Source organism: Scomber japonicus, chromosome 8 (genome assembly GCF_027409825.1).
Source record: "Scomber japonicus isolate fScoJap1 chromosome 8, fScoJap1.pri, whole genome shotgun sequence".
In the NCBI taxonomy this organism is placed as follows: Eukaryota; Metazoa; Chordata; class Actinopteri; order Scombriformes; family Scombridae; genus Scomber; species Scomber japonicus.
This window is the reverse complement of record NC_070585.1, coordinates 2,688,518-2,700,690: the sequence shown is the minus strand read 5'-3', so window position 1 is coordinate 2,700,690 and position 12,173 is coordinate 2,688,518. Positions and strand designations below refer to the sequence as shown.

The window sequence follows — 12,173 nt, the reverse complement described above, 5'->3', positions numbered from 1 at the left end:
GCATCTCAAATTCTAATCTTTAGTTTCCACTCAACGTTAGAGGCACATAAAACTGAAGTTTGAGCGTAGTGATTTTTGTGTGTTACCAAAATGTTATTTCAAGTCATGTTGACGCCATATTCCTTAGGTTTTAATTTATAGCCTATAGGCTAGTTCCTTAGACTTTTTATCAAAGAACAAAGATCTCCTCTAGCACAGTCGGCCAGTCACCTGACACTGTCTGTGCAAACACTCAAGATTTCTGCTTCCATAGCATTGGATGTCCAAATAACACATCTCACTTTTCAGCTCTATTTCTCATTCTGTTACTGTCTGTGTTGTATTGAGTTTTCTTCTGTCCATCAGATGCCTGTGAACTCACACTGGATCCAAACACAGCAAACAAAAATGTCCTCCTCTCTGAAGACAGCAGAAAGGCAACAGTGGTGAAAGAGTTGCAGCCATATCCTCCTCACCCAGACAGATATGACTTCTTGTTTGGGGTGATGTGTGTTAATGGTCTTACTGGTAGATGTTACTGGGAGGTTGAGAGGGAGGGATGGCTCTCTCTAGGAGTAGCTTACAGAGGAATTGGACGGAAAGGGACTGATAATGACTGCAGGTTGGGAAGGAATGACAAGTCCTGGGCTCTGTTTGCTTCTGATGGTCTTTTCTCTGCTTGGCACAATGACAAAGCAAAGACTGTCAACATCCCACCCTCTGTCCAGACTAACAGAATAGGAGTATATCTTGACTGTCATGTTGGCATCCTTTCTTTCTATAGAGTCTCCTCTGACACATTGATCCACCTCCACACCTTCCACAACACATTCACTGAACCGCTCTACCCTGAGTTTGGGTTCAGGGATGGATCTGCAGTGTGTTTGTGTAAGCTGTCAGAGGGAGAGCAGTCTGGAAACATGACAGGGTAATGGCAGAGGTTGACGATTGACAAAATGAGGAAAAACCACAATAAGCTTGGGTGGTGGTTGATGGCTGTCAAAATTCTAATAGTGTTTATGGGATTTCTTTCTGATCAAGTGTTGTAATTACAGTTAAGTGTCAAAATGTTCACACATTAGTTCAGTCCTTTTGCATTTTTGTGTTACCCACTGTTGGTCAAACACTTCTAACCGCCTCTAATCAGGACAAGGTTATTTAAGACACCTGTGTACCTTTGTTCTTTCTTTTCTGCTGCCATGTGTTCTGGCCGGAGGTCGGTAGGCTGAGATTTAACTGCCAGAAGTTCTTGTTTCTGAGTGCTAACTTTGGTTTTTTATGCTAAGCCTCTCTGTTGGTGTCTCCAGCCCGTAGACCCTTTTCCCTACTATGGTGGAAAGTGGTGCCTGGACACTTTGATTCTATTGTGTATGCAGGTGGCTAACTAACTCTGCGTCTCTTTTTGTAGGATGCCATCTGCTGCTGCTTTTTAGTACAGCCTTATAAATAATGGAGATTAGAACCAACTATTTTTGTTTAACCTCTGTAGTTTGTAGTTTAATTACATTTAGTGGAGTTGTGGGCCAGTCTGCTGGGATAGGTTTGTCCCTCTGATTGAGGTCCCTTCACTGTTTGCTGTGGTTAAAGGCACTGGGATACATGAGTGTCACCCACTTGCTGTGACTGCACAAGTTAGTATGTTAGCCCCAGTCCACTTGTTTTGTTTTTCTAACTTTCATTTTTAAACTGAATGTGTAATAAAATACTTTTACATTTTAACTCAATATTGTCTTTAAATCATTTACTTATCAGCTTATTCTTGAAAAATGTATTGCAATGGATTTTTGATTTACCATAATTCATTCCCCAAGTGATAGTAATGCTAATGGTTTGAAAGTGGTACAGCAGTTAATTTGGATATTCCTGCTGGAAATAGTCCAAATGTATACTAACCCCTCATTTAGTTAAATAAGAATCAAGAGACTGTGCAATATCTGGATACATTGAAAATGTGGAAAACAAAGAACCTATAAACCACCAAAAAGTTACTACAGATTGTTCACATTTTATTCAGATTTTACATTCCAGTAAAGTTGTTGTAATAAATGTCACACAGTTTAAATTGCATCCTCAGGCTGAGCAGAAGTGTCTGACAGCCTGTCAACATCCCAGCCGGTGGACTCCAGTTCTTCACACCAGTCAGGCAACACTAAAAAAAACAAGAAATGCATTACTAGAGAGCACTTGAGTTTTTAAAGAAATTGCAATTCACATGTTGGCTTAATAGAATCTCACAAGGAGCATGTTTCAGGTCTTGAGTCAGATTGTGGTAAATAGTTACTTGAATCTGTGCCAAAGTCCTGACGTTTCTCTCCCAATACTAAGATTCCACAGCAGATAGGGAAGTCTCTGCCATGGCAGTACAGGATTGGGGTTACAGTGTCTATACTACATACAGGATGCATACTGTTACATACCTGACATCACTCTTGGTTCCTGGCTGTGTACTGCCCCCTGCAGGCCAGCTGCTCCACACACTGCTGTAGAGAAAATAGTCAGTTAAAGCAGGAACACTACTGGTCACTGCTCACAGCCAGCTGCTATGCTCAGGGTTTGATAATCACCATGGTATTTTGTCAGCATGATGTGTTATATTTTATCATCACAGCATTAAGTGCTTTAATATAAATATTACTGGTTTTGCAGCGCTCACCTTCAGTCAGTCTGCAGCATGACATTCATCTCCACACTGAGCAGCTCATCAGTAGCTCTGCCTGCAACAGTCAACAAGGAAAATTTACTTCACTCAATCGAAAGTGTCATAAGTTACGTTGCTACTTTTTAATTGATTCTATGATGGTGGCTATTTTCTACCACCACCTATCAAAGTTTAACTTTCAAAGCTTCCTTATAGGAGTAAGTCTGAAGTGTGCAGCCTTGTACTAGGCCCGTCCTGCTGTTGGATCAGGACAGGCCACTCTCGTTGGGCAGCACTCTGCAGCAGCTCAGCGACAGCAGACTCTAAAACAGAACCTGCAGCCGAAGCCAAATACAGAGATACTCTACCAGCACTGTAACACTGAGCCAGACACCAATACCTGGACAGCTGACTGAGCGCTGGAGTGAAAGAAACAGCCACCATGATGTGTACTTTACTGAAACTTAAACATGTGTCTGTTTTACTGTGAATCTTAAAGTGAACCATCAAAACTCTGTTTACCTTTACTCCAAAGAAAGAGGCAGGAGGTTGGTTGAATCATCTCATGGCGGAGGCCCGGTCACGTCTGTTCACCGGGAACCCAGCATTTCTGAAACAGAATATAAAGGGTTACACCGTGCTGCAATGGAGCCACTAAGTGTCACAGAAATTGGTGGGCAGGCAGTTCAATGAGCAAATAAAATGACTTAATTATAGATAATTACTGGTTTATATATTATTTAAAGTCAGGTAATCCATGTGACGTAATATATGTTCATATAAGTGCTCAAATTAAGGCGTGGTTGAACACTTTCAGTAACGTGTCCAGGTGCAAGTCTGTTCTTCCCGCCGATATGTGTCCCAGCTTCTCCAAAATAACCCAAACCAGTCCTATTCTGATGTGCTTAACTTTAACCCAAGTTTACCGTATCCATAACTTAAGTTTACTAGGAGGGGAACGTTATTCGAAGGTGAACCGACTTCGACATAACACCGGCCCCAACCGCCAAAAAACGACTCAAAGGCGCTATTTTATAAAAAATTCGAGGTTGATTCTTTTTAATAAGTAACAACACACTTTAACTTTCTCACGAATTTAGTACAATAATACATTTCTTTAAAAAAAAAAAGCTGAAATTCTTACCACGTTTAAGCAGATATCAGAGTCACATCTCTCACACATTTTTCTTCTGGACTGACAGGCAGCGCAAAAGGCACGCTCAGTGTCGCACGCATAGGTCGCACGGCTGTCGCAGTGCATTATGGGAAGAGAAGCCCTCCCAAAGATCGTCTCTTAAAAAGAAAGACCACTAGTTTATTTCCCCCTGGACGATAAAACATACAGTATTATAGGTTGACTGCTCACCAGCCACACTCAACACAAAATGTTTTGAAAATATTATAGCCTATTTGTTAAACTTATTCATGTTAATATATTATTACTGTGATAAATTAATGTAAACATTGTCATTACAGTTGAATAAGCTTGAAGTCTTCCACTGGGAGATTCAGGATAGCCCTCATGCCCTTGCAGTGTTAGTATGAAGTAAGAGAGCTTTATTGTAGAATTTTAAATCAGTATAGACTGGCTATCATGAATATTATTTCATATATTTTTAATCAGGTGATCTCATCAGGATCAAAATATATTTCGCAAAAGAGTGCAGAAATACACAGCAGTGATCTCCAACCCTGCTCCTGGAGAGCTACTGCCCTGCATATTTTTAACACACCTGATTGTAATTATTAGCATGTTATTAAACCCTTAACGAGCTTCAGATAATAATTAGAATCAGGTGTGTTAGAGTGGGGAGATACCTAAGGGCAGTAGCTCTCCAGGACCAGGGTTGGAGACCACTGGTCTACAGCATCTGAAACAAATCACAAACCATTGAATAGACTCAAGGTTAAAAGCTGGCCGGTGGGATGAGAAAGATGGACTAACCGTGAATTAAATAAAATATTTATGGTGTGTTCTTTCATATCAGATTTCATATTTGATATTTCACTTACACAAATATATTAGTGCATTTGGAGAAAAACTGAAACTGAGCAAATGGTCCAGTTACATGATAGCAGATAAGTTTGTTTAAAAACATGTACAGTTATGGTCAGATCTACCATACTGACAATCTGGGTAAGTAAGTGCCCAGGGGTCCTTGAACAGAAAGGGGCCCTTTTGGTCAGGCTCTACAGAAATGTTGATAATTATGGTCACAGTCAGAAATCTAGTATGTCCAAAATAACATATATAGTTACAAGGTTTCAACATGACAGGGACTCTGCCATCATGTAGCATGCCCTTTACCCACTCGACTACCCAAGCACCCCCACTCATGTGTTTTTAATAGTATTTGGCAACAATGGAGGTCTACGGCAAAGAGGAATAAGATATATCAGACTTTGGAAACACACACAATAGTTGTCAGTAGATCAGTTCACTGTTGGTTTGACTCTGTTTCAAAAGAACAATAAGAACAATATAGATAATTGCCAGCCTGATCCTCTAAGGACTTATTACCCTGTTATAGCTACTTGTTCCTGATTGATAGAACTCACTAGAAGCTAATGATCCAGTTACAAGCCAGAGGTAATTAGCAGAGGCCTGCTTTCCACAGAGTGACTCAGTTATAGAATGTGGTGTCCAGGCTCCAGTTACCCTACCAGTGGAATATTTAATGTGTTCAGCATTTAATGTCTGGAGAGGATTAATCCTGCAAAATATTATTTTTGCTATTTCTGCTGCATTTAGTGTCAGCTACAGTCTCTGTGTGAGAATAGTTAGGTCATTCATTTGTACTTCTCTGTGTTGCTTTACTGTGTGTGTGCACTCCCAATATGAAACATTAGAGTACACCCCTAAATAGGTTGAGCTGCATGAATGTAGTCATGCTTCATTTGTCCTAATAAGTCCCAGTTCAGTTGCTGTTAAAAACCTTGCCAGCAGAGGGCACTGTCAACATTACTCAGCACAGCCAATTGCAAAGCCAGTCTTTAGCATTTGCAATGGACATGATGGCACCTGTATCACTGTCTTCTGGTGTAAACAGGTATATTATGATATCCAATTTCACCTTGTCTCATGTTTATTGTCTCAAGTTAATATATAATATGGACCCAGGAGTAAATACAACTGCATGAAAACCATCTAATTCTTTTCAACAACCTGTAACAAACATCATATACACATACTGACATACTGTTAATCAACAGTCACATTTCCTTCCATAACAAAACATCTTGTTACAGAGCTGAAGACTAAAGGAACTCAACTTTATTTGAGCTGTCATGTGTTACTATACATGTGATATCCTGAATATTATACAAGGACATGCAATAGAAGAGAAAAGGATTCAGTGAAGGGAAAAGGGAAAAAGTTCACAAATGAATCCACTGTTGAAAACTTAAACATCTACATCTTTTACAGCTCTCATGACAGCAGGTGGTAAAACAGACACAGTAACATAACTTATACAGTAAAAAAAGAAACATGTTGGTGTGGTATGGGTAATGTAGTCAGAAGGTCATCACAGCTGGGATGGTTGAAGTGTAGTTTACAGAATTTACACTCCTGAAACAACAAGAAAGAACAATTTAGAAGAAAATTAATTGAAAAAAAAACTCAAAAACTCATATTTTGTAAATGTCAAGGCTAATTCAAAGTCAGTGTAGAAAAGATTGGATTAACCTAATTTCTTGGATTTCCTTTTCATGTATTTTTTCAACACTGATAAAGCAAATACTTACTTGTTGTGTATGACAAACTGAAGTCAGAATGGAACTTCTAGGATAATGCTTGATCTCAACTTAGACTGTTACTTGTTAAAGCTGCTCTAATCAATATTTAACAATAACAATAGATCAGATTACTATGTATAATGGGTCCACAGAGAATTATCACCAACTCTGCATCTCTATAAAGCATGTTTAATTACTTAACAGGCAATTGCTGACAAGTTACCATCAACTTGAAAGGTAATGTCAGTGTTTTATATGGTTTAGTTCTGCTCACCCCAAGTGGTCAAAAAAGGTACTGCAGGTTAATAAAAGAAACTTTCAATGTTTTCCACTTCACCCTAAACACACCATATAGATGGCTTCCTTGAATTAACCCTTTAACCACTTAACGCACGCTGTTCCTCCTACGGGACGGGACGGAAGTTAGGAGGTAGCCACACATTCTTCTGAATGTTTTAAACACCAACCCTTAAACATATATATTCATGCCGTACATCGTTGGAAAGCTTAGATTCTCCTGATTCATTCAAGACCACTCACTTATATGGTTGCTCACAGCCGTAATAGTATTAGCGATTAGCTCGGCTAGCCCCTGAGCTAAGTAAGAAAAGCTATAATGCCTACATACCTTCAAAGTCTTCCCTTTATCCACAACGATCATCTTATGACTCAGGACTTTCTGTACAGCTCGCCAAGTATCCATTCTTGTGAAATATGAAATCCGTTTCCATAAAACCGAAATATTTACCTCAATATGTCCATGTATTTAGTCCAACACGTAACGTAATAACACAAATAACAAACCATATGCGGTCCGTTTACGTCATTTCCTGACCTGCACGTCCATCTCAGAGTACACGTGACTAGATGTTTACGACCGTGAGCTCCTCCTGCTTCTGACGACACCACACACAAGCCAATCGGTGTTTAGGATTAGGCAGTACATGTCTCCAAAGCCAATGAGGACATGTGACCGACAACAATGACGACATGGCTTTGATTGACAGCTGTTCTAGCCTATGGAAATATTCGGTGAAATGAAGTTGATAACCTTTTAGCCAATAGTCTGAGGTTTCCAACGGTGTATGACACTAAGCTATCAGGTTTGGCTGTCCATAAACAAACTCCAAGCGTAACCGGCGTGCGCCCTGTGCGTAAAAGAGTTGAACCATATATCATTACGCACTCGGCATTTTGGTACACGGTTGGTTCTTCTTCGACTTGACATATGACTTATACCAAAATAAACAGATAGATAGATAGATAGATATGGCCAAACAAAAAATATATGGTTATATGTAATAATAATAATAATAATAATATTAATAATAATAATAATATGGCGTCAGCTTTCATTAGAGACCAAGATTTTGATTGTAGGCAAAGGGGATGTGACGTTATAGGTGTTTGATTGTGGTTATACAGCTTTGGTAACCAAGTGTCCATTTGGAGTCTCCAAAAAGGACCTGAGGAAAACGCATGGACATACCTGTTGAAAAATAATTCTGAAAAATTCATCTTTTGGTCTTTTGACTCCAAATTTGGACTGCATGAAGCCAAGACCTGTGGCTGTGGCCTCATTGTGTCTATATCCTGCTGAGAGGTCCCTGAATGTCTGTACACATGTCATTGTAAAGGCAAACCTATGGGCGAGTAAACAACCCCATCATTGTAACCTCTGCCACTCTTTGTCAGTAAGTCACAGAATCACACAGACACTTTTACAAGAATCCTGAGAGTGTTTCCTTTCCAATGATACCAGACACATCTCTGAGTCTCAAACTATGTGGGATCTGTGCTGCTCACAACTTGGGCATGTCGTTTAGGCTAACAACATAAAAAACAGGGGCGTGTGTTAAGTGGTTAAAAAATGTTTCATTAAATTCTGCAGATGGTGGTTTGTCTCACCTGAAAGCTATATAGTATGTGAGAGCACAGAGAGTAGAGAGGGTAGGTGATTAAAGAGAATTAGGGATCACACCTGTTAACATTGACAGTGATGATACTCTTGACAGGTGTGCTCTTAGGACCAGGAGTGGGACGGAAGACTGGCTCTTGATTGGTCGGTTTGGAACGGCGAAGGACGTATGGATCAGCAGAATGTGAGGGATACTTGTCAAATGTCCCCGCTTTCATTCCTCCAATCTAACACAAGAGAGAGCCACATGAACAGTCATATTACAGGTGGGCGACACTGTTTGTAATAAAAAGTAGTCTGATATTTCACTCAAATTCTGCTTCTGTAGAGCAGATAGAGATACTGACTTGTTTGCCGGGGGATGCTGGTTTAAAGGGAGCAGGAGAGACTTTCTGTCTTGGTGGGAGGGGCTTATGTGCTGGTGGGGTTGGTTTGTCACTGTGATATGGATTGCCCTGGAAATAGTCTCTGGGATGGAGGTTGAGCTTGAAAGGGCCATCTCTAAACTTGGAGCGATGGATTGAGTCCTCCTTCTGTATCTCAAACAGCACACATTTTAATAAAGTTCGTTTAAAGGAGCAGTGTGTAGGATTAGTGGCATCTAGTGGGGAGGTTGCAGATTGCAACCAACTGAATAACTCTAAATATGAGGGGCTATTGTTTTTTCAACCTAGTTTGAGTAAAATCTGGCACACTTCTGCATGATGAAAGCCTTGGTGAAATGATGGAAGCCTCAACGGCTGTATTGGCATGAAAACTGCATTCACATGGGTCCCGTAAAATATGACACCTACAGTAGCTTAGAAAACAGCGATACTGAATTTGATTAATTTAATGTTCATCAGAAGAATTAGCTAGCTAGTGTGCTGTTTCCTAACTGTATGTTCAGTAGGTATGTAGTGTTGAGTAATGGAAAATGTTATTTCTCGAGGACTATGAGTGAGTCTATAAAACTATGAGTATGATCAGTTTGAGTCAAGCACAGAGGCTGTATTGTGTGTAGCTTTAGAAAACAGTGATAGGGAATTTATTGTTTATTAGATCACCAATGAGACGAACTCACGAGCTAGATGATATTTCCTAAAGAGAATGAAGTCAATTTAAAGGCCTTTAGTTTTTCTCCTTTGTTGTATCCTGATGTGATGGCAGTAAGTTATTAGTTTGTTTTTGTACATTGTTTCCAGTAAAAAACATGAATGGAGTAGTAGTATACACAGATTTGAAGGAGAATAGGTTTCTCTTTCCATTAGGTTTCAGTATTTCAGACATGACACACACCTTGAGGCCTGATTTAGTATAAAGCCCACTCACCACGACAAGGTACAGGCCACGAGTGGGATGTTAGAAAGACAGGACAAAGACTGTTAGTAAAAACAGATTAACAAAGCAGAGGCATACACATGGAAACAAGACACAGATATATAAAGGAGGTAGAGGGACATCAAACATCGACATACTGCCTCTAAGGAGATGGGTGAGGGGATAGAATGGATAGTGGTAGAGGGGCATCTGTCTGAAATAAAAGCAAAAAACAGCTGGCTATCTACAAACACATCACATCACAATACAACAGATCTAGCTACATCTAATTCATTAGTTACAGAAAATACAGTTATTAATAGTAAAGTACTAAACATACTGGCATCTAAGCAGGCTGTAAAAATGTGTAGAGGAAGCAAGAGTTAATGTCAGACTAACTTATTAGATACGGTTTGCTAGTATATTCTCCTGGTTTCATCTGAACTGGGTTGGAAAAAACAATAGAAGCATATAAATAATCAATATTCATATTTTCTTACATTGTTATCAAAATATATCGTTCATTAAAACTCAGACCTGCTACTGTAAAATTGCCATTTTCAGAAGGAAATGTATTTCTCACTTTTGACCCCATGTTAACAATTTGCTTTGCTTTTTCTTGACTCCTTTGTCTGCATGTCACTCAGAATGTGATTGAAACAGGAAGATTTAATCGAGATTTAGAAGTAGAAGAAGTAAAATTGATTTTGTTAATGATTTTTATTATTATAGAAAGGACCATACAGAGAAATGAAAGTTTTTCTTTACTTTTCGCTTGATCTGGTCAGTTTGTATCTAACAAAGCCTCACTGAAAAAGCCTTGTTCTGAAATCTTGTGAGAGTTGTGTTGTTGTTGAAATCAGTGAAACCATAAGACATGATTTTGAAAAACAATAACACAAAGGTACTCTTTCTCTACTCTTGGAACTCCTCTCTCCAACTCTATCACGGCTGAAAATTTAACTGATTTTGACAAGAATGTAACTCTCATGAGATTTCAGAAGCAGTCTTCTTGAGCGATACTTGGTCAGACCAAGTAACAAACTGTAACAAATTGAACGAAAGGTAAAGAAAACCTTTTCATTTCTCTGTATGGTTCTCTCCATAATGTTGTCAGACATTTACAATAACAATCTGAGCAATCTGTCATTGGCAAAAACAAGCCTGTACATTGACAGGGAGCTCTTGCCCCGTCAGATTACATTGCAGCCCGTTTCTAGCTGCAGTGCTCTCGGTCAATACTAGACCAATTTCTAAAATTATTGTCCCCATGAGTCACTTAAACACAAAAAGATGGAAAACTATGGTCCAGGTTGAAAAATACAGAGGTTTCTCTTTAGCATTACCTTCAGGGCCTCTTTGGCTCTGTCGTAGGGGTCCGAGGTATACAACTCCACTTTGGACAGTGTTACATTAGGATAGCTGCCGGAGATATTATGTTATTTACTTATGCAAAAAATGTACATATTCATGACTGGTCATTGGAAAGCATCCTAAAACAGAGGTTAGATCATTCAACAAAATAAACTATGTGAATATGTTGCTTAGGCTACTTTTCATAGAAATGCTTTTTCACTCTAGTATTGTAATTATTCCAGAGACAGAATGAGTCTAAATATGCTTGGTGAGTGGTGGTGAAAGAGTTCTTGCCGTGAACCTGTAACCACTGCCTTTCTTGGGAGGTGAAGTGACGATGTTGCGTCCAGGTGAGGGATGGGCCTTCCGAGCAACAGTCAGAGGACTCATGGCTTCAAGTGGTCCTGATAGAGTCCCGTAGTAACTACCTGAACCACTGCTGGAAGCAAACAGACAAGGAAAGAGATGTGAAGCACCACAATGAATACATGTTATGTCAGTCAAAGGTGTAAGTACAGTCTTTTGTCAATATGTGTGTGACCTCTGTGGTGTTTGTGTGCTTTCTCACTTCTTCTTGATCCCATTACAGGGCAGGAAGGCCTTCCCCAGGTTCTTCTTGGTCTGCTGGATGCGGTACTGTCGGGCCAGTCTCACCGGGTCACTCAGTGCCTCGCGTTCAAATATCCGCTTGAACGACTTGTCGAAGAAGCCGCTCTGCAGTGCACAGCGTTGTTTAGCGATGCCTGCCTGAATCTGCCGGCTACGATAGGCTGACTCATTGAACGGACCTGGAAGGAAGAGATGACATACTCACACATATGTCAGTTGGCTATTGTCAAGAACTCATCATCTCAAGCTAAAGGCTGATGTTTCTTTACAGTTCATATTGTTGGCATTTCATTTACAGGTAAACAGGCAGATAAATGAGCTGTTCAGATGCTTACGGTTGGTGGGTGCGTTGTACTTGTCTCCTATAGAGATGTAGCTCATCTCTTTGAAGACACCCAGATGCTCCATGTCACTCTTCCCCTCAATTACTGGCATCTTTTCTCACTGGAAACACTGGAAACAAACACACACATTAAAATGCTTGTCACGCTGCCTCCAAGAAACATTCAAACATAATAAAGTAAAAGAATAGTTTAGTCAGTACTGACTCAGTACTGTTTAGTCAAAAGAAAAGTAACACTTTACAACACACAGACTGACATACATATATACATACCTGGTTTCTAAGTGTTGCAG

The 12,173-nt window shown here is 39.7% G+C and overlaps 1 protein-coding gene, 1 long non-coding RNA gene and 1 other non-coding gene across 3 annotated transcripts; all 3 read right to left on the bottom strand.

Moving 5' to 3' along the window:
- Positions 1–1,964: 1,964 nt before the first annotated feature.
- Positions 1,965–3,804, bottom strand: LOC128363259 (uncharacterized). The gene is made up of 5 exons (XR_008321659.1): positions 3,762–3,804; positions 3,140–3,227; positions 2,633–2,693; positions 2,397–2,459; positions 1,965–2,128 (listed from the first exon to the last, which is right to left on the bottom strand). It is a non-coding gene; the product is annotated as an uncharacterized LOC128363259 (long non-coding RNA).
- On the bottom strand, positions 2,846–3,041 carry LOC128363530 (small nucleolar RNA SNORA74). The gene has a single exon (XR_008321686.1). It is a non-coding gene; the product is annotated as a small nucleolar RNA SNORA74 (small nucleolar RNA).
- A 2,329-nt stretch (positions 3,805–6,133) lies between the features above and the next one.
- On the bottom strand, positions 6,134–11,972 carry LOC128363269 (UPF0602 protein C4orf47 homolog). Its single transcript, XM_053324219.1, has 7 exons — positions 11,873–11,972; positions 11,497–11,716; positions 11,230–11,367; positions 10,919–10,994; positions 8,621–8,806; positions 8,337–8,500; positions 6,134–6,188 (listed from the first exon to the last, which is right to left on the bottom strand). Exons 1-7 carry the CDS (start codon positions 11,970–11,972, stop codon positions 6,134–6,136), a joined length of 939 nt encoding a protein of 312 aa, XP_053180194.1.
- Between the last annotated feature and the right edge of the window lie 201 nt (positions 11,973–12,173).

Coding starts and splice junctions, on each gene's coding strand:
- LOC128363269 (XM_053324219.1), bottom strand. CDS start 11,972: ATGCCAGTAATTGAGGGGAAGAGTGACATGGAGCATCTGGGTGTCTTC. Junction 8,807..10,918: donor GAGCCAAAGAGGCCCTGAAG/GTAATGCTAAAG, acceptor TTTGAGATACAG/AAGGAGGACTCAATCCATCG. Junction 8,501..8,620: donor CAGCATCCCCCGGCAAACAA/GTCAGTATCTCT, acceptor CTCTTGTGTTAG/ATTGGAGGAATGAAAGCGGG.